General features: G+C 43.4%; 1 protein-coding gene across 1 annotated transcript in view; it reads left to right on the top strand.

The window, feature by feature from the left end:
• LOC145505192 (uncharacterized) overlaps nucleotides 1–21,207 on the top strand; it is a 104,113-nt gene extending 82,906 nt beyond the window's left edge. The window contains exons 6-21 of the mRNA XM_081486970.1: nucleotides 60–130; nucleotides 591–615; nucleotides 2,300–2,370; nucleotides 2,836–2,860; nucleotides 4,681–4,751; nucleotides 5,204–5,228; nucleotides 6,849–6,919; nucleotides 7,364–7,388; nucleotides 9,035–9,120; nucleotides 9,577–9,601; nucleotides 11,993–12,060; nucleotides 12,539–12,563; nucleotides 16,679–16,726; nucleotides 18,687–18,769; nucleotides 19,224–19,302; nucleotides 20,942–21,207. Of these exons, the coding sequence (XP_081343096.1) occupies nucleotides 60–130; nucleotides 591–615; nucleotides 2,300–2,370; nucleotides 2,836–2,860; nucleotides 4,681–4,751; nucleotides 5,204–5,228; nucleotides 6,849–6,919; nucleotides 7,364–7,388; nucleotides 9,035–9,120; nucleotides 9,577–9,601; nucleotides 11,993–12,060; nucleotides 12,539–12,563; nucleotides 16,679–16,726; nucleotides 18,687–18,769; nucleotides 19,224–19,280 (776 nt within the window). The 3' untranslated portion in view covers nucleotides 19,281–19,302; nucleotides 20,942–21,207. The remainder of the gene's footprint in view (nucleotides 1–59; nucleotides 131–590; nucleotides 616–2,299; nucleotides 2,371–2,835; nucleotides 2,861–4,680; nucleotides 4,752–5,203; nucleotides 5,229–6,848; nucleotides 6,920–7,363; nucleotides 7,389–9,034; nucleotides 9,121–9,576; nucleotides 9,602–11,992; nucleotides 12,061–12,538; nucleotides 12,564–16,678; nucleotides 16,727–18,686; nucleotides 18,770–19,223; nucleotides 19,303–20,941) is intronic.
• Nucleotides 21,208–22,376: the final 1,169 nt, after the last annotated feature.

Here is a 22,376-nt window from a genome sequence, read left to right as displayed (position 1 = left end):
AACAAGGTCTTCCCGATCAGCATCACAGATGTCCTGATAATTCCTCTATGTCCTTCTAGAGCTCCCTGAGGACCAGGCGGAGGAGGTGTCTAATTCAAAGTTGGAGGAAGAGGCTTTGCCCACCTCTTTGGTAAGTACCCCTTATTTGTCTGAGATAAAAGTGTTGCTTCATGACTTTACTTTTTTAGCTGAATTCAAATAAAAGTTGAAAATATTCAAGACAGCTGATATATGCAATTTTTAATTTGATGGATGAATGTTGAGTCTTTCCCAGAAGATAAATAACTCAAAAGGGCATTGAAAAAAAATGGCAACATAAATTAAAAACTGTAGTCAGGAGCAGTTTCCTCAGCAGAAAATATTTTTTATTGAAATAAAATTTTTTAATTGCTGGTCAAAATGGCTTGAGAGATCGTCCAGGAAAAGCTTCAACCTTTCCTACAGAAGTCCTCTATGTTTTGTTTTGGGGCTATGGACTCAACAACACTTTCCCATTTGGTTTTCTGAGGACAAAAAGAGAACAAAAGACTTGAATGCACAGTACTCAAGATGTTGACACCCTCACACTCTTTTCTTCTCTCTAATCACAGGCATGTGAAGCAGCTGATGAACATGGTAAGTATTCAGGGATCTTCCTTCTACTGAGGAACAATGTAGTTGATGAAGGTGGGGCTCTCTTTCTGGCTCTGGTTTGAGAGGCCCCCTGATGCTGTATTCCTACAGGGGTGAGGGCTAGGGGTGCAGAGAAGAGACTGATATATCAGGGTGCCTGTGTTCTATGGTCCCTGGAAAAAACTACATCATTTAGATGCTGTGGGTTTGTGTGAATCAGGGTTGTGGGCCCATATGTGTGCCCATGTGTTGTGATTCTGAAGCTCTGTGTGTGTGTTTGTGTGTGTGTGTGTTTCCTCACGAGATGTTTCCCTCTTACACAACACAAGTCAACTGGGAACTTTCTAAGCACTTCTCATCGCCACTGCACACTGGCTATACATTACTTGGTTCTTTCCTCAACTCAGCCATTCCTCAAGTTTGGTTAATATTCATTCTCCCCAAATGGAGGTGGTGCTGGGAAAAATGGCCCAAGCTCTTGACCTCCTAAGTGGACAAGCCAAACTGAGAACCTGGGGGTGGTCCCAGTGTGACTGCTCTGGACCCCTGACCTGCACTGATCACTCAGCCATGGGATCCTAGTCATGGAGCAAGGGGGTCCCTACATCTATGTTTCTGCCTGGAGGTACTAGCACCTCCAGAGTTCCAGACCATGCCCATCCGTCATTATAAGGTGAGCTTAGCGGTCATGAAACCCAAGGCAAGGAAAGGTGGATTAACACCAACTTTGGCACAGTCATTAGTGTGAAAGGCACCTCAGGACTCACATTCTCCTGGTCAGCTCACAGATTCTGAGGGTTGTGTGGCCTTGTGTAGACAATGTAGGTCATATCTGTTGGTGCTACTGTCATTGCTTCAACAAAGACAAAAGCAGATTATAATCAGGGAGACATTTTATTGTATTGAGTGACATTACCATAAGCCTTACATTGATTAAACCCTATAGCACACACTCAAAGGAAGGTGTCAAATAGATCTCACAGTGGAATTTGATAGTTTATCCTAGTGATCATGACTTTTGTTGTAAATCTCCTGCACAGCTGGGCCAGAGACAGTCAGCATTCACCTCATGGTTTCTCTCCATAATGAACTGTACCAAAAGTGTAGGAATTCTTTCTGTGAGTGTGGACAGTCACTGATTCAGTGGACATGCAAAAACTATTTCAAAAATGAAGATTGAAAAAAAGTATCACATGATTGATTATAGCTATTTGGAAAGTTAAGATTAAAATCAGTCCACTAACAGAGTTTGCTCTTAATGAAGAACAAAGTGTCATAGAACACTTGATAAGTACAATAGTGTAACTGTGGATCCTGGGGAGGCAGTGATCTAGGAAGAAATCCAGAAGAGAGGAGCGATTTAGCAGAAGCTCTAAGCAGGCAGGAGGGTCACAGGTCTCTGTCATTGAAAACTGGCATGCATTTTAGTGTTTCTTTTATCCCCTTTGGTTAGGTTATCACTAGTTAAATGCAGAAGCTCGGTTTCTTTTTTTTTTTTTTTTTCCTGCTCCTCTCTTATACTTTCCTTCATCCAGGAAAGAGGATTATTTAGCAGCAGCTCAGTCCATAGTTACTAGCCTCCCTTATGCATACACTGCACCACATGTCCCCATTTAAACAAAAAAAATGCTGAGTTATTGGTGAACAGGCTCACCAGTGTCCTGATAGCTACTCTGTGACCCTCCAGATACCCAGGAGGACCTGATTGAGGAACTGAGCCAGGCCTGGGCTGAGGAACAGTCTCTGAGTACCCTGAAGGTAAGCTCACCTACCTATATCTGGGACATGACTGTTGCTTAACTTCTTTATAGTTTATTCAGCTGGATATTGTTATAGTAATTTGACAATGTCCATTATCACTGATGCATGCAATTCTTTGAATGGTGAAATATTGAGGATAGACCTATTATCAACATAGATCTTACTCAAAAGGACATTAAAAAAAGACAGCATCAGTTACTGCATCAGACAGCATCAGGTACTTTGTTCAGCAGAAATTTTTCCTTCTTGAAAAATAATTTTGTAATTGGTGGTCAAATTACAACTGAAAGATCTTACATGAAGCAGCCTAACCTTTTCAACAGGGGACCTCTCTGTTTTGTTATGGGGTCATTGACTAAATAGTTTTAGTTATCTGAGGACAAAAATCAGATAACAGAAGACCTAGTTCAGAGAACCCAAGATGTTGATATACTCCCACTGTTTTCTTCTCTCCAATCACAGGCATACGGAGCAGTCTATGAACACGGTAAATATTCAGGGATCATCCCTCTGCTGAGGAACAATCTAGCTGATGAAGGTGGGGCTCTCTTGCCAGCTCTGGTTAGAGAGTTGCCCTAATGCTGGATTCCTGCAGGGGTGAGGGCTAGGGGTGCAGAGAAGAGACTGATCTCTCAGGAAAGAACAATGTATGTGTTTTACAGTCTCTGGAAACACTACATCATTTAGATGCTGAGGGTTTGTGTGAATCAGGGTTTGGGGCCCATGTGGTGTGATTTTGAAGCTGTGTATGTGTGTGTGTTTCCTCACAAGATGTTTCCCTCTTACACAGCATAAGTCAACTGTGAACTTTCTAAACACTTCTCATCACCACTGCACATTGATCATACATTACCTGATTCTTTCCTTAGCTCAGTCATTCCTCAAGTTTGGTTAATACTTATTTTCCTCAAATGATGATGGTGCTGAGAAAAAAGGCCCAAGGTTTAACCTCCACAACAGAGAATGAGATGGTTGGATGGCATCACTGACTCGATGGACTTGGGTTTGGGTAGATTCCAGGAGTTGGTGATGGACAGAGAGGCCCGGCGTGCTGCAATTCATGGGGTCGCAAAGAGTTGGACACGACTGAGCGACTGAACTGAACTGAACTGAACTGATTGAAAAGCCAAACTGAGAACCTAGGTGTAGTCCCAGTGTGACAGCTCTGAACTCCTGACCTGCACTTGTCACTCAGCCATGCGATCCTCATTCATGGAGCAATGCGATCCCTCATCTCTGTCCATGCCTGGAGGTTCTAGAACCTCCAGAAGTTCAGACCATGCCCATCATTATAAGATGGGCTTAGTGGTCACAGAACCCAGGACAACCATAGGTGGCTTAACGCCGACTTTGGCACAGTCATTATTGTGAAAGGCACCCCGGGACTTGCATCCTCCTGATCAACTCACAGATTCGGAGAGTTGTGTGGCCTTGTGGAGACATTGTAGCTCATACCTGTTGGTCCTCTGTCGATGCTTAAACAGGGCAAGAACAGATTATCATTGGGAGATATTTCACTGTACTGGGTGACATTATCATAAGACTTACATTGATTAAACCTGGTAGCACACACTCAAGGGAAGGTGTCAAATAGATTCACAGTGGGACTTGGTAGTTAGCCTAGTGAGCATGACACTGGTTGTAAATCTCTGCACACCTGGGTCTGAGAAGTTCCCCCATGCTTCCTCTTCACAATAAACTGTCCCACTAAATGTATGACTTCTGTGAGTATGAACAGCCACTAACTATGTGGACATACAAATATTTTTTGGACAATGAAGATTGGGGAAAAGGAATACTGGGAAAAAGACTTGGGATTGATAATAGCTATTTGGCAAGGTAGAATTGAATCCAGTCCTCTAGCAGAGCTTGCTTTTAATCAAGAACAAAGTCTCATAGAAAACTTAGTAAGTACAATAGCTATAACCTGAATCTTGGGGAGGCAGTGATCTAGGAAGAAATCCAGAAGACAAGGATGATTTAGCAGAAGCTCTGAATAGGCAGGAGGTTCATGAGTCTCTGTCATTGAAAACTGGGATTCATTTTAGTGTTTCTTTTTTTCTGAGCTGTTAGGTTATCACTAGTTAAAATACAGAAGTTCTATTTCATTATTTCCTGCTCCTTTGCTTTGCTCTCCTTCATCCAGCAACGAGGGTGATTCAACAGCAGCTCAATTCATAGTTATTAAGGTCTTATGCATACACTCCACCACCTGTCCCCATCAAAAAAAAAAAAAAAAAAAAGAAAAACTGAGTGATGGGTGAGCAGTCTCACCTGTGATCTAATAGATACTCTGTGTTCCTCTAGATCCACAGAAGGACCTAGTGGTAGAACTGCCCCAGGGCTGGACTGAGGGAAAGCCTCTGAATACCCTGAAGGTAAGCTCACCTTTCTTAAAATGGGATGAGACTGTTGCTTCACTTCTTTACTTTTTATTCAGTTTATTGCAGTTATAGTAATCTGACAAGGTACATTGGCACTGATGTATGTAATTCCTTGGTTGGTGAAACATTGAGGATAAATCCATTATCAACACAGACCTGATTCAAAAAGACATTAAGAAAAGACAGCATCAGTTACTATTGTAGGTCTTTGCTCAGCAGAAAGGTTTCCTTCTTGAAAAATAATTTTGTAATTGTTGGTCAAATTGAAACTGAGAGATCTTACATGAAACAGACGAGTCTTTTCAACAAGGACCTCTCTGTTTTATTTTGGGGCCACTGACATAGAGTTTTAGTTATCTGAGGTCAAAAATTAGATAAAAGAAAACTTACTGCAGAGAACACAAGATGCTGACACTTTCACACTGTTTTCTTCTCTCAAATCACAGGCATCCGCAGCTGCCTGTGAACATGGTAAATATTCAGGGATCATCACTCTGCTGAGGAACAATCTAACTAATGAAGGTGGGGTTCTCTTGCTAGCTCTGGTTGGAGAGGCACCCTGATGCTGGATTCCTACAGGAGTGAGTGCTGGGGTGCGGAGAAGAGACTGATCTCCCAGGAAAGAACAATGTCTGTGTTCTATAATATCTGGAAAAAACTACATCATTTAGATGCTGTGGGTTTGTGTGAATCAGGTTTGGGGTCTCAAGTACGTGCCCATGTGGTGTGATTCTGAAGCTCTGTGTGTGTGTGTGTTTCCTCAGGACATGTTTCCGTCTTAGACAGCACAAGTCAACTGTGAACATTGTAAACACTTCTCATCACACTGCACACTGGCTATACATTAGCTGATTCTTTCCTCAACTCAAACACTCCTCAAGTTGGGTTAATATTCATTTTCCTCAAATGGAGATGGTGATGAGAAAATAGCCCAAGTTCTTGACCTCCTAAGTGGAAAAGCCAAACTGAGAACCTAGGGGTGGTCCCAATGGCATCCTCAGTCATTTACCAAGGGGTCCCTGCATCTATGTTTACACCTAGAGGTACGAGAAGCTCCAGAGGTCCAGATCGTGCCTATCATTATAAGATGGGCTCAGTGGTCAAAAACCCAGGACAACCATAGGTGGCTTAACAGCCAACTTTGGCAGAGTCATTAGTATGAAAGGCACCTTGGGACTCAACATTTTCCTGGTCAACTCACAAATTCTGAGGGTTGTGTGGCCTTGTGTAGACAATGTAGGTCATATCTGTTGGTGCTACTGTCATTGCTTCAACAAGGACAAAAGCAGATTATAATCAGGGAGATATTTTATTGTACTGAGTGACATTACCATAAGCCTTACATTGATTAAACCCTATAGCACACACTCAAGGGAAGGTGTCAAGTAGATCTCACAGTGGAATTTGATAGTTAGCCTAGTGACCATGACTTTTGTTGTAAATCTCCTGCACCGCTCGGTTAGAGACAGTCAGTACTCACCTCATGGTTTCTCTCCATAATGAACTGTCCCAAAAAACTAAGGCTTCTGTGAGTGCAGACAGCCGCTTAGTGGACATGCAAATATTGTTTGTAAAATGAAGACTGAAAAAAAAATCATGTGATTGATAATAGCTTTTTGGAAAGGTAAGATTGAATACAGTCCTCTAACAAAGTTTGCTTTTAATGAAGAACAGAGTCTCATAGAAAACTTAGTAAGTACAATGGTGTAACTGTGGATCCTGGGGAGGCAGTGATCTAGGAAGAAATCCAGAAGACAGGGGAGATTTAGCAGAAACTCTAACCAGGCAGGAGAGTCATGGGCCTCTGTCATTGAAAACTAGCATGCATTTTAGTGTTTCTTTTTTCCTCATTGGTTAGGTTATCACTAGATAAAAGACATAAGCTCCATTTCATTTCTTTCCTGTTCCTCTCCTTTGCTCTCCTTCCTTCAGCAAAGGGATGATTCACCAGCAGCTCAGCCTATAGTTACTAATCTCCCTCATGCATACACCGCACTCCATGTCCCCATCAAACCTAACACAAACAAAAAACCCTGAGCGGTTGGTGAGCAGCCTCACCTGTGTCCTGATGGCTGTTCTGTGTCCCTCTAGCTTTCCCGGAGGAACTGGTGGTGGATGTGCACCAGGCCTGGGCTGAGGAAGAGCCTCTGAGGACCCTGAAGGTAAACTCAACTGTCTTTATCTCAGAGAAGCCTGCTTCTTCACTTCTTTATTTTTTATTCAGTGGAATACAGTTATAGTAATTTGACAATGTACATTATCACTGATGTATACAAATCCTTGGCTGGAGAAATATTGAGATAAATCTTTTATAAAAACAGATGTGATTTACAAGGGCACTTAAAAAAAGACAGCATCAGTTACTGCTGTCTGTAGAAATGTTTCCTCCTTGAAAAACAGTTTTGTAATTCTTGGTCACATTGAAACTGAGAGCTCTTTCTTGGAACAGTCCAGTCTTTTCAACGTGAGTCCTCTCTGTTTTCTTTTGGAGCCATCAACTTAAAGAGTTTTAGTTATTGGAGGACAAAAATCAGATAACAGAAGACTTACTGCAGAGAACACATGACACTGACACCCTCACACTGTTTTCTTCTCTCTAATCACAGGCACATGGAGCAGTCTATGAACATGGTAAGTATTCAAGGATTATGCCTTTGCTGAGGAACAGTCTAGTTATGAAGGTGGGACTTTATTGCTGGATCTGGTTAGAGAGGTGCCCTAAGGCTGGATTCCTACAGGGGGTGAGGGCTTGGGTGCAGAGAAGAGACTGATCTCAAGGAAAGAGCAATGTCTGTGTTCTGTGGTCCCTGGAAACAGTTATATCATTTGGATGCTGTGGGTTTGTGTGAATCAGGTTTGCGGGCCCAGGTGTGGGCCCATGTGGTGTGATTTTGAAGCTGTGTGTGTGTGTTTCCTCAGGAGATGTTTCCCTCTTAGACAGCACAAGTCAGCTGTGAACTTTCTAAACACTTCTCATCAGCCCTACACACTGGTTATACATCACCTGATTCTTTTTCAACTCAGTCATTCCTCAAGTTTGGTTAATACACATTTTCCTCAGATGGAGATGGTGCTGCGAAAAATGGCCCAAGCTCTTGACCTCCTATGTTCAAAAGACAAACTGAGAACCTGGGGGTGGTCCCAGTGTGACTGCTCTGGACCCCTGACCTGCACTTATCACTCTCATGGGATCCTAGTCATGGAGCAAGGGGGTCCCTGCATCTATGTTTATGCCTGGAGGTACTAGAGCTCCACAGATCCAGACCATGTCCATCATTTTAAGATGGGCTCAGTGGTCATGGAACCCAGGGCAAACATAGGTGTATTAAGAGCCAACTTTGGCACAGTCATTAGTGTGAAAGGCACTTCAATACTAACATCCTTCTGGTCAACTCACAGATTCTGAGAGTTGTGTGGCCTTGTGTAGACAATGTAGGTCATGTTTGTTGGTGCTAGTGTCATTGCTTAAACAAGCAAAAACGTAGATTATCATCAGGAAGATATTTTTTTGTTGGGTGACATTAACATAACCCTTACATTGATTAAACCCTGTAGGACACACTCAAGGGAATGTGTCAAATAGATCTCACAGTGGAACTTGATAGTTAAGCTAGTGACCATGACTTGTGTTGTAAATCTCCTGCACAGCCTAGTCACAGACAGTGAGCATTCACCTCATGGTATCTCTCCATGATAAGCTGTTCCCAAAATGTATCACTGTTGTGAGTGTGGACAGCCACAGTGTCCATGACTCAGTGGACAGGCAAACATTGTCCGGAAAATGAAGACTGAAAAAATAATCACATGATTGATTATAGCTATTTGGAAAAGTAGGATAGAATTCAGTCATCTAAAAGAATTTGCTTTTAATCAAGAAGAAATTCTGATGGAAGACTTGGTAAAGTATAATAGCTGTAACTGTGGATTCTGGGGAGGCAGTGATCTAGGAAGAAATCCAGGAGACAAGGGCAGTTTAGCAGAAGCTCTAAACAGTCAGGAGGGTCATGGGTCTCTTTCATTGAAAGCTGGCATGCACTTTAGTGGGTTTTTTTTCCCTCAGCTGTTAGGTTATCACTAGAAAAAAGGAATAATTTGTTTCATTTCTTTCCTAAACATCTTTTTTGCTCTTCTTCCTTCTGCAAAGAAGATGATTCAACAGCAGTTCATTATAGTCACTAACCTCCTTCCTGCAACACACCACCACCTGTCCCCACCCAAAAACAACACTGCGTGAGCAGACTCACCTCTGTCCTGACGGCTATTCTGTGCCCCTCTAGCTCCCCAGGAGGACCCGGTGGAGGAGCTGCTCCAGGGCTCGGACGAGGCTGCACCAGAGGCTGTTGAGCCTCCAAGGACCCTGAAGGTGAGCTCACCTGTCTTTATCTGGGATAAGACGGTTGCTTCACTTCTTTATTTTATATTCATTTGAATACAGTTATAGTAATCTGACAATGTACATTATCACTGAGGTATGGAGTTCCTTGGCTGGGGAAATATTGAGAATAAACTTATTATCAACACAGACTTGATTCAAAAGGACATTTAAAAAGGACAGCATCAGTTACCACTCTAGGTATTTTCCTCATTAGAAATCTTTCCTGTTTCAAAAATAATTGCTGTAATTGTTGGTCAAATTGAAAGTGAGAGCTCTTGTGTGAAACAGTCCAGCCTTTTCCACAAGGGTCCTCTCTGTTTTCTTTTGGAGCCATTGACTTAAAGAGTATTAGTCATCTGAGGACAAAAATTAGTAACAGCAGGCTTACTACAGAGAACAGATGATGCTGACACCCTCACACTGTTATCTTCTCTCTAATCACAGGCCTATGGAGAAGCCAAAGAACAAGGTAAATATTCAGGGCTTGTGCCTTTGCTGAGGAACAATCTAGTTGATGAAGGTGGGGCTTGCTTGCTGGCTCTGTATGGAGAGTCACCCTAATACTGGATTGCTAGAGGGGATGAGGCCTGGGGCTGCAGGGAAGAGACTGATATCAAGGAAAGAACAGTGTCTGTGTTCTACAGTTTCTGGAAACAACTCCATCGTTTAGATGCTGTGGGTTTGTGTGAATCAGGTTTGGGGGCCTGTGTGTGGGCCCGTGTGGTGTGATTCCGAAGCTCTATGTAGGTGTGTTTCCTCAGGAGATGTTTCCCTCTTACACAGCACGAGTCAACTGGGAACTTTCTAAACACTTCTCATCACCACTGGGCATTGTCTATATATTACCTGACTCTTTCCTCAACTCAGCCAGTCCTCAAGTCTGGTTAGTATACATTTTCCTCAGATGGAGATGGTGCTGAGAAAAATGGCCCAAGCTCTTGATCTCCTATGTTTAAAAGACAAACTGAGAACCTGGGGGTGGTCCCAGTGTGACTGCTCTGGACCCCTGACCTGCACTGATCACTCAGCCATGGGATCCTAGTCATGGAGCAAGGGGGTCCCTGCATCTATGTCCATGGCTGGAGGTACTGGCAGCTCCAGAGGTCCAGACTCATTGTAAGGTGGGCTCAGTGGTCATGAAACCCAGGGCAACCAAAGGTGGATTAACAGACAACTTTGGCACAGTCATTAGGGTAAAAGGCACCATGGGGTCGTATCCTCCTGGTCAGCTCTCAGATCTTGAGAGTTGTGTGGCCTTATGTAGACAATGCTTGTCATATGTGTTGATGCTAGTGTCATTGCTTAAACAAGAACAAGAGCAGGTTATATCAAGGAAACATTTCATTGTACTGGGTGACGTTACCATAAACCTTACATTGACCAGACCTTGTAGCACACAGTCAATGGAAGGTGTCAAACAGATCTCACAGTGGAACTTGGTAGTTAGTCTAATGACCATTACTTTTGTTGTAATCTCCTGAACAGCTGGTTCAGACAAAGTCAGCATCACCCTGTTTCCTGTCTATAATGAACTGTCCCACTAACTATATGACTTCTGTGAGTGTGAACAACCACTGACTCAGTGGACAGGCAAACATGGTTTGGAAAATGAAGACTGGGAAAGAATATCACATGATTAATGATAGCTATTTGGAAAGGCAGGATTGAATTCAGCCCTCTAACAGAGTTTGCTTTTATCAAGAACAAAGTCTACGAAAAAATATAGTAATTTCAATAGCTACAAATGTGGATCCTGAGGAGGCAATGATCTGGGAAAAAATCCAGAAGACAGGGGCCATTTAACTGATCCTCTAAACAGGCAGGAGGGTCATGGGTCTCTGTCATTGAAAGTTGGCATGCATCTTAGTGTTTCTTTTTTCCTCATCATTTAGGTTATCCCTAGTCAAAATGCAGAAACACTGTTTCATTTCTTTCCTGCTCCTCTCCTTTGCTCTCCTTCATCCAGCAAAGAGGATGATTCAACAGCAGCTCAGTCCATAGCTACTAACCTCCCTCATGCATACACTCAACCCTATGTCCCCATGAAATAATAGAAAAAAAAAGAAAGAAAGAAACACTGAGTGATTGATAAGCATCCTCACCCGTGTCCTGACAGCAGCTCTGTGTCCCTCTAGCTCCCCTGGAAGACTGGTGGAGGAACTGTGCTTCCTATAATCAACATTCCCACTATACATATTGCCCTTGTGAAGGTGGACATGAACTGATTCAGTAGACATGCACACATTCTATAGAAAACAAATATTGATAGAAAAATACTATATCATTGGTAGTGGCTCTTATTAAATGGCAGGAATTCAGTATTGCCAAATCTTGTATATTTGATTTTATTTAAGAGAGTTGATTAGTGAATTAATAGAATAGCATACTTTGCCCAATATTGGATTCAGTTCTCTAACAGAGATCACTTTTAATCAAGTACAAAGTCTCATAAAAAACATGATGAGTAGAATATCGGCAACTGTAGATCCTGGAGAAGAGTGATCTGGGAAAAATCAAGGGACAGTGGTAATTTATCAGGAGCTCACAATAAGCAGGAGGAGTCACGGGTCTGTTTCATTGAACAATACACACGTTTTAGAGCTTTCCTTTTTTTAGATTGAATATTTCATGTTGATTAGGTTCCTCTAGCTAGAAAGCCAAAGTTCTATTTTCATTTCCTTCTTCCTCTCCTTTACTTTCCTTCCTCCTCCAAAGAGGGTGGATGAACACAAGTTCACCTCATGCTTATTAACCCTGCACATCCGTACACAGCACCCCATGTCCACACAAAGAGAAAACCCCCTGAATGTTTCCTGAGCAGCCTCACCAGTGTTGTAACAGCTACTCTGTGTCCCTCTAGGCTTCACTGAGGACCTGTCAGTCAACCCACCACGTGACAAGACAGAAGAGACTCAGTGTTTCTCCAAGGCAAGCTGGTTTTTCTGTTTGTTTGTTTGTTTTTTCTGGTCTGAGATAGAAATATTGTTTCATTTCTCTTTCAGTAGAATTAAGTTGAGAGTCTGAGGGATTTCCCTTCAGATAGAGACAATTCCCTTGGTTGGGATAATGTAGATGAGAGTCTTATTACCAACTCATGATTCCTCAGTCCACAAGATACTAAAATTGTTGGCATCCATTACACTCTGTAGAGTACAGAGTTCTCTCTCCTGCAGCAACATTTCTTCTAGGAAAAGAATTCTGCAATTTCCAACCTAAATGGACTTAGAAATTCCATCCTCCAGGCAAAGGTCTTGCCTTTCATCCTGAGTATGTGTGCTCTGATCTTGCTGGGTTCCCTGGACTCCACCACTGCTCCTCATCAGGTTTTCTACTGTCACCAAATAAACCAAAGACTGTGCATCTATGTGATCTTACCCTCTTAGTGTCTTCTCTTCTGTACTTGCAGGTGGCCCTTTCAGGATGTGAAAATGGTATGTATTATAGAATCATTTACTTTGGGAGAAAAAAAACTTTGTAGATGAGAAAGTTGGGGCTTTCTCGCTGGTTTTAGTGTAGAGGGCAAACTGATTCCAAATTCCTGCTGAGAATGAGTATAGGGGCCCTGGTGTTAGAAAGTAATTTACAAGAGGCCAATGTGGATGATTACGGTAGTTCCAAGAAGAAGCTGTATTATGGTTAATAGTGTAGGTTTGTGTCCATGGGACTGGGTGTATCTCTATGTATAATGAATAGTGTGATTCTTTGTGTGTGTGATTTTGTTGTGTTTTCCTCAGTATCTGTCACCCTAAATGTCACTGTTACTGGTGTCAACCCAAAAAAATTTCCCATAAAAATGCACCACGAATGTTCATGTATCTAAAAATTAAACAAAGTATATACATTCACTGTATCCATTGATTTTATACCAAGTGAACATCTTTTTCCCAGGAAGACAAATCCCATCACTACCCAGGAAGATGTTTACAGGATTCTTTTTAATTTTTATTAAATTTTTTATTGGCTGTTCTTGGTCTTCGTTGCTGCCCAGGCTTTTTTCTACTTACGGAGTGCAAGGGCACCTCTCTCGTTGTGGTGCATAGGCCTCTCACGTTGGTGGCTTCTTTGTGGCAGAGCATGGCTTCCAGGGCTCTCGGGCTTCCATCATTTTGGCACGTGGGCTCAGTAGTTGTGGTGCATGGTTTAGTTGCTCCACAGCAGATGGAATCTTCCCAGACCAGGGGTTGAACTTCTATCTCCTGCATTGGCAGGTAGATTCTTAACCACTGAGCCACCAGGGAAGCCCTACAAGATTCTTGATGAGCAAAACTGTGTTTCACAATCCCCCTTTCTGGGTCAATCACACCTTCATTTAATAGAAAATCTCATCACTTAGTAGGTCTTATAGCATTTTGATTCCTCACGATTCATCACTCTGCCGCTTCCCTCATTCAAACTCTTTCTATTAGAGCCTCAGAGTGAATCTTCCCCCCTCATCCAAGGCCCCCAGTACTGGGGAGGCTCCTTCCTTCTGCAGGGAGCCTCTGGTGGTACCCACAAGCAACACCCAGTTTTAGAGGAATCTGAGAAAGGAGGAGGCTCCCGGCATAAATGGAGGAAGTTCAGTGCAGCTTTGCCTCTTAACCTTTGAAGTGTCCAGTCTGTCCTGTTAACTCAATGCACCATGTTGTTTAGCACATCTCTAGAACTTTTCCATCTTGCCACTAAAATTCTGTAACCATTGAACAGACGCTCCCTGTGTCAAGCTCTTCCCAGCTCTTGGATCCACACTTTTATTCTCTGCTTCCCTGAACTTTCCTTTCGATACCTCAGGTAAATGGAATTGTTCAGTATTTGTCCTCCTGTGACTAGCTTATTTCACTCTTACCAATAGCCTCCCACTTCATTCATTGCTTCAAATGACAGGATTGCCTTCATTTTTAAAGCCTGAATCACATTCCAGTATATGTATGCACTACATTTTCTGTCTTGATTTATCTGCCCTTGGACACAGCAGTTTTTCTATCTTGATGGTTGTGTACAATGCAGCAATGGATATGAGATTATAGATATCTCCTGGAGCATTCTACTTTTATCTCCGTTGGACATAAACTCAAATAAATGATTGCTGGATCTTATGATAATTTTCTTAATAATTTTTGAGGGACTTCCAAACTGTTCCATAATGACTATGTCATTTATCATTCCTACCAACAGGCAAAGAAGTTCCACCTCTCTACATCCTTGCCAACATCTGTTATTTTCTTTGTATAATACACATCCTGAAAGGTGATATCTCCTTTTGACTTGGTTTCCATTTCCACTAAGTACTTCACTTGCTACTTAGTGATGCTGAGCACATTTCCTATGTGTATTGATCTATGTATTGATCTGTGTATTGATTCTATGTCTTCTATGAACAAATGTCTATTGAAGCTTTTTGCACATTTTTTAAAGTCAGTTATTTGCCTGCTATTATTTTGAAGTTGAGTTTTAGCAGTTGCTTATATGTTCTGGATATTAGCCCTTTATTCAGATACAAAGTTTGCTGATACTTCTTTGATGCTATAGATTGCCTTTCTATTGATTTTTGAGGAGACGATCCTTTCTTCACTTGACAATGTTAGATCCTTGGCAAATATCATTTGGCCACACATGTCACTTTATTCAAGATTCCCTCCTTACGATTCATTGGTTTCTCTGCCTATTTTATTGCAGGTAGAACACAGTTTTGACTGTTGTGGCATTCTTACTGTTTTGAATTCAGGAAGCCCGAAGGGCCCCATTGTTGTTCTTTGCTCTCAAGACTGTTTTGTTTTGTGTTTTTTTGAGAAAAAATGTGCTATTTATTCTTCAGAGACCTTTATTTTTCAGTGTTGGGTTCTTGATGTCTGTCTGTGCAGGTGTGACTGAATAGATAGGCAAAGCATGACTGACCATCCTTTTCTTGTAGAACGTATCATAGCCTCCTTTGCTATGGGCTGCAGCCACTACTTGCCTCTTAGCAGCATTTGCTCAAAAAGAGCCACACTGTTTCCGTTTGCGGCACAGCACACCAGTCTGTTAGCTGTTGTTGGTTCTTAGCAGTCAACAGTTTTGCCACATGTTTTTGTCTTTGTAATTCAGTGCTCAAGACTGCTTTTGCTCTTTGGGTTTCTTTTGGATTCCGTAAGTTTTAGTTTGGGGGATTTTTTTTCCATTTTATTAAAATGACACGGGGTTTTGTAAGTGGTTTCAATATATACGTACATCACTTTTAGGAGTATAGGAAGGTCAACAACACTAAATATTCCAGTCTATGAATATGATACGATATTCTGATTACTTGTCTCTTCTTTCTTTCAATAGTGTTCTATGGTTTTCAGTGCACAAATCTTTCACTTCCTAACATGCCTTGCTTGGGTCCTCTAGAGTCAGGGATGGGAAAGATGGGCTCACGAACAGAGTGAATGTTCCTCCCTTCCCTCCGTACCTACATTCTGGTTACTTGTAATACACGAGTGCTGGGCCATGCCCTTTATCTCTGCCTATAAATGAGCTCCCTCCTGAGAATTTTCTTTGAATCTGAGTGTTCACCTTACTAGAGCGTCACTGATAGCTCAGTTGTTAAACAATCTGCCTGCAATGCAGGAGGTCCTGGTTTGATTCCTGAGTCAGGGCTATCTACTAGAGAAGGGATAGTCTACCCACTCTAGTATTCTTGGGCTTCACTTGTGGCTCAGCTGGTAAAGAATCCACCTGAAATGCAGGGGACCTGGGTTGAATTCCTGGGCTGGGAAAATCCCCTGGAGAAGAGAACGGCTATCAACTCCAGTACTATTGGGATGTTCACAAGCACTCTTCCAATGCCTGGACTGGGTTCAAGAGCCCCAGATATACCTACATATGAATGATCTTATCAGGCCATCATATCATCTGGAATAAAGAAAAACCAGAACAGGCAATTAGTTGCCTTTTCCTTGTCTGTGGAGCTCTTAGAGCTGAACTTTCCGGTGTAGTAGCCACTAGCTAGAGCTGCCTATCTATAATTAACATATTTCAATAATAATTAACTTTTTATATTAGTGTTAGTCGCTCAGTCATGCCTGACTCTTTGTGACCCCGTGGACTGCAGCCCACCAGGCTCCTGTGTCCATGAGATTTTCCAGGCAAGGATACTGGAGTGGGTCAGCCATTTCCTTCTCCAGGGGATCTTCCCAACCCAGGGATCGAACCCGGGTCACCTGTACTGCAGGCAGATTCTTTACCGACTGAGCTACAAGGGAAGCCCATCAATCACAAAAACCATACATTGCTTGGTCACACTAGCCATATTTCAAAAGTGTCCATAAGCGTTGGAATTTCAGATTTGTAAGCTTGAATGCAAGAGCTATATTGAGCCTGTAGAAGTGTAAGGTTAAAAGGTAATTCTCTCAGCATCTCTTTCTCATGTGAATATGTTCAACTGTGATCACCATCTTGTTGAAGGGCTCTGACTTCACAAAGCACAGTGGAGGTCTGTGAACCTGGAGGGAAGACCAGGGAGATGCTGTGTGAGCCAAGTGGAGGAGAGATGGGTGGGTCAACTGGTACAATAACTGTATTATTGCTCATGGTTGTCTTTCTACAGACTGCTTCCTGGAAAGTGTTAGCAGCAGTGATGTGGAAGAGAATGCAGGTAGGGAACAACTCTCAGGTGGGATTTAGAGGGAGAGGGTTCCTGGACCATTTGAGTTACACCTGCTTCTTTGGAGATGAATATAAACTGAGGAAGAAGAAGGAAATATGTCTAGAGTTGTGGTTTGTTCTTTTCATGGTTTAATAATATAGTAGAGCTATGTGTCCACGTGGTTTATTCTGTTGTGCTTATAGTCATCTCTTCTTGCTTTTCCACTTAGAAATATCCTTTCTCACAAGACTCCTTGTTCCTTGTCCTTTCACTGCCAAATAGGAAAGCTGGGCTTCTGGTTAGTACCTACAGGGTAGTATGCACGAGGGACTTTGGCTTCATGTTTAAATTCTCCTATGATGGCCATATCCTAGTGGGCACACAAGTCTCATAGTCACTTGACAGTGGAGACCAAGTTCTTGCAGTGAGTGTCAGGTGGTGGGTGAGACATGAACTCTCTCCCTCTGCATTTTCAGGACTTGTGCTGTCCCCTCATGTTTGTCCTCACTGTTTGTTCCTTGTATGAAGGGTGCTCTCAGGGTTGGATGAGTCACAGCACATGTGCTCTGGCGTCCCTGCCTGGGCTGAGTCTCCTGGAGCTCACCTCAGCACCACACCTCCCCAAGGATGCTGTGCTGAAGGTGCTTCTTCGTGAGAGCAGTCCATGTCCAGCTGCCACTAGAGACCAATATGTCCACAAATACTAGAGACTGTGAAAGGGCTGCTGGCTTTCTTTACACATTTGCTCTCGATGCCCTGCTGACCTCGTCTCCTGGGACTGACCAGACCTAGGTCAGAGACTCAGGACTCAGAGTCATTGCTCCTCTTAGAACCCAGTGCTCCCTCCAGACAGAAGCTCTAGGTGGTTTTGATCACCATCTTTGCACACTCCTCAACTCATTTATTTACCTTTTATTTTTTAATTTGTTTTGCACTTGAGTTGTGGTATTTTATTTAATTTGAGTATGATCTCCTTATCTGATACATTGTTTGTAATGTTTTCTGTAGGTTATCTTTTCATCCTACTGATTGTTGAAGAGACTACCCTTTCACTATTTTCTTGTCTTAGAAACTTGGTGAATTTCATTTGACCATGTATCCATGAGTTTACTTGGGGCTCTTTATTCTGGTCTTTAGGGCTATGCATGTGTTTCTATGTCACTATCTTACAGCTTTGATCCCTATATCTTTGTAATGTATTTTGAAATCAGGAGGTGAGAAACTATGATATTAGTTCTCCAGATTACTGTGTCTATTTGGAGTCCTTAGGGGTTCCATATATATTTTTGGATTTCTTTTTTCCATTTCTGGCTAAATGAAATTGAAAATGTTTACCTCTATCCTCTCTAAGAGTCTGGTAAACTTAGGGTGTTGCCGAGAGCATTAAGTATCTCCCAGGTCACTGAGGTCACCTCAGGCAATGGGAGAGTCTCTGTTACATGAACTTTTTGTCCTTCCCTCCTCCAGGGCTCAAAAGACTCTCATGTCCTTGCCAGGCCCTTCCTGGGAGGGATGGATTGTTTAATTAAATAATGGACTGCTTAGAGACGGTGGCCATACACCCATGGTCCTTCTTCCAATGTGTCCATGTTGGAGAACTCTAGGGTTGGTGAAGGCTCAAGGAGGAAGGAAAGGAACAGTGACTAGAGGAGAGAAATGATGAAGGAAGTAGAGGGGAAACAGCTGGAGAAGGAGGCAAGCAAGGTCTGGGGCAGAGGTGCATGGAGACAGTGACCGCCTGGAGGAGAAACAGCTGGTAATGGTGTCATTCCTCGTCACTCATAGACAAGCTGAGGGTGGCAACAGATGTTGGAGATCAGAAACCCACTTTTTCACTGCAGAAGTGAAACAATGAGGCCCTGGGAGGTCCCTGGAGAAAAGGTCACCAGGGGTCCCCGGCCAGGTTGTGAGGAGCACAGGGTCCCCTGGTCACATCCTGACTCTAAATCTCCCCTTTGCTTTCCCACAGCCTCTCCAGATGACTGCTGCCCTCAGACACCAGAAAACTGCAAGGCAGATAATAAAGATTTGGAGGAGAGCAAGACTATCGAGGTCATTTATTTCTTCTTTCATATCTTTTAAAAATGTTCCCTCTTATTCTGATCAATAGAATCTTCTTTGTAACCCTTCCTTTTCTCCACTTTCCATCTTTTTATGATTATCCTTCTGCAGGACCTGGTCTCTTGTAGGCACTTGGGGACTTGGGAGCTTATATAAAATCTATGAAATCTCTCTGCAGCCCTCTTCCCCCACTTTCTTAGCATAACCCTGGCTCCAGACCTCATGTCTGCACCCTTGAACCTGGCTTTGTTACCATGAGTGGCCTGAGCAGGAGTTGAGGCTGGAGTCAGCAGGTCTGGACCCACATGGCTGAAGGGGACCCATGAAGTTTGCACTGCCCTGAGATAGCCCATATGGTTGTTTTCCTGCCCTGGGAGGGACTGGACCTGCCTGACTGATCTCTTCCTTCCAAATACCAAAAAAATCTCTGGTCATCTTTTTGAAGATTGCTTCTGGAGATGTCAACAGTGCTGATGAAGAAGACCTGGAAGAGAAAGTGTGAACGTGGGACCTGGGGTGAAAAGGTGAGGCAGACGAGGGCCCATGTCCCCATCATGATCCCCACTCGCTTGTTGGTGCTTCAGAATCACCAGCAAAAACACTGGGGTCTGCTGCTGAGTGTGACAACAAAAGTGGAGACAAGTGGGTGGTAACAATCTGTGCAGACGAGTGGAGGATGCCCTGAGCTCGTCTCCCCAGGGCACAGGTCCCGTCCCCAGATGCCCCCGAGGTTGCTGGGCTGGCTCCTCTGGCAGCTCTTACATTTGCAGGGAGGCTGGAGGCACTGTGGGGCCACCGTGTGCAAGAGTCCAGCAGCTGCTGTTGCAGCGTGTTGTCGTGAAGATCCCCCCTGGGGGCTTCCTCATCTCCTTCTGCAGGACCCAGCTCTGCCCTCCAACCCCCCTAGAGGCAGCAGGGGCACCCCTAGTCCATCACCAGCTGCAGAGAGAGGTTGGGGTGGCCTCGCCCTCCCCAGTCCTGGGCTCTGGGAACAGAGTGAAGGAGACACAGGAGCCCAGAGCTCGCGCAGACAGGGGGTCACCTGGCAGCTCTGCCTCCCTGTGGGTGCTCCCTGGTCCTGAGGGTCCCAGCCAGCCTGGGGGGTGCCCGAGTCTGGGGTCCCTCAGGATCTGGAACCCTGGGGTCCTGGGTCACCTCAGGGCAGCATCTCTCAACCAGGAGTTGGAGGTTCTGTGGATTCTTCTGTGTCTGTGTCCAACTGAAGAATCACCAGAAAGCAATTCAGTGCCGTGTGCACTTGGGAGGGTGGTGCTCGTGGTAAAGAGCCCACCTGCCGATGCAGGAGACACAAGACACTTGGGTTCAATTTCTGGGTAGGGCAGATCCCCTGGAGAAGGTAATGGCAACGCACTGCAGTGTTTCCGCCTGAAGAATCCCAGTGACTGAGGAGCCTGGTGGGCTATCAGCCACAGGGTTGCACAGACTCGGACATGACTCAAGAGACTGAGCAGCACACCTGGGATGAGTGTCAGGAACAAGTTGCTCATGTTCCTTTTGTTTCCAAGTCTGTCATTAATAACATATCTTGTTTTATTACAGGTTGAAAAAAATGCCTTCTCTCAGATTTTAATGTTGTAATATGCTAAACAGATAAAATGTACTTTTTTATAATATAATAACAGTTTAAAATCATAAACCTCAGGAGGGTTTGGTTGGGGGTTAGAAATGATTATTCAGGAAAACAGAGACTCCAGGTGTCTGTCCATTTCCAACACTCAGGTCTCAGGAGCAGTTGTACTGAGTGTAGGATAGGTGGGCATGTTCTCCTACCCACTGTGTCATCTGACCTCCTGCTCTTCCCAGGGCCTAGAGGGAAGGGGAGACCCAAGCTTTTAGTCCTGGATCCCAGAGTCCCCTGTTCCTCTGCCTGAGTCTCATTGTCCAAGGGACCCATCAATTGAGGTTTGCCGGCCAGATGCCCAGGTGTACTTGCTCCTGTGGAACATTTCTAAACACTTCCCACTAACAGACAATGCCCTCAGCAAAGAGCAGCAAACAGACCCAGTGTCCTGCAGATCTGAGCCCCAGAGCCAAGTCTAGATCCTGGGAAGTCTTCTGGGTCCTGCACACCCTCCCCAGGGAGCCCTCCTCTGTCCGACTCTGCACCTCCCAGGGACTCCATCACCTGTGTTGGTGTTGCAGGCTCTGCTCTGTATCCCTGAAGACCTGGACCTGAATGTCATCCTGGACCCCAGAGGGGATGGAGACCCCACAGCACTAGGAGCCTCATCTGGACCAGATCAAGGGAGGCCTCATTGCTTCTCTCCTGAAGGCCCTCATTTAGTACAGCTTCAGTTGTTTTGCTGTGTCGATTTAGTATTTTATCTACAGTTTTATCTTTATGTTCTGTATATATCTATATGTTCCATATTTATATGTAAGTTTTTTCATTAAAACGTTTTTATCTATTTGTTACTTTCAAAATAACTTTTTGTAAAAACGCACATGTATAGAGTAACCCCCTCAACAGAGGTAGAACTTAATAATTGTTGTAAGCCAGTTACCTTAGCGTCCACCACCAGGATCATTCCCCCTTTCACACAACTCAGTCAGTCTTTGCTGTTTAAGGAACTGCAAATTTAGTTCTTACATCTATCCTTCTGTCATTATCTTTAAGGATTCTGTTTTCTCACATCTGCTCATTCCATTAGTCATAGGAGATCAATATTACACTAGATCTTTCAAGACTTGCATGTCAGGATTTTTCGAAACTCAGTCTACCTTCAGGGTAAAAACTTCATGATCCATCATTGATCTCCATTTGTAGCTTAAGTGTGTTTCTCTCTTTTCTTCTAACACAGAGAATTTCTCTCCGAAAAGGCTCTTAAAATTCGAGTTTTCATTCCCTTATATTTCTCCTGCTCTTTTATTCCAGCTGCCGAAAGGACTATTCTCATTGACTATATTCTCATGGTGTACATTTTGGCTCCTAAACTCACTTATTTTATAAAGGAAGTTTGTAAGTCTTAATCTCTCTCACCCAGCTCTCTCATCACCACATCCCTCTCCTCTCTGGCAAGGACTTCTTTGTGCTCTGTGTCAATGACTACATTACTGTTTGGTTATTTTGGTTCACTGGTTTTGATTTTCAGTTTCCACATTCAAGTGACATCATACTGTATTTGTCACTGTGTCTGACTTATTTTCCTTAGCATAAAACCCTCTAGGTCCATCTATTTTCTCACAAATGACAAGATTTCATTCTTCTTTTTGGCTGAGTAATAATCCATGCATACCATGTCTTATCCATTCATCTCTTGATACACACTTTGAAAACATATCAATAAACGGAATTGCTCAATCATATGGTATGTATTTAATTCTTGGCAAAACCCCATACTTAGAGTATATAACTTAAGGTATTACCCAATAACGCACCGTAATATCTAAGGTTGGTATTTTCTGTAACTGAATTATTTAGAGTGACAATTCAGTTCAATTCAGTTTGGTCGCTCAGTCGTGTCCAATTCTTTGTGATCCCATGGACTGCAATACGCCAGGCCTCCCTCTCCGTCACCAACTCCCAGAGTTTACTCAAACTCGTGTCCATTGACTCGGTGATGCCATCCACCCATCT

This window comes from Giraffa tippelskirchi, chromosome 5 (genome assembly GCF_054371585.1).
Source record: "Giraffa tippelskirchi isolate mGirTip1 chromosome 5, T2T-mGirTip1v1.2.pri, whole genome shotgun sequence".
Taxonomy (NCBI): Eukaryota; Metazoa; Chordata; class Mammalia; order Artiodactyla; family Giraffidae; genus Giraffa; species Giraffa tippelskirchi.
The sequence above is the reverse complement of the archived record's forward strand: the minus strand, read 5'-3'. Positions and strand labels throughout refer to the sequence as shown.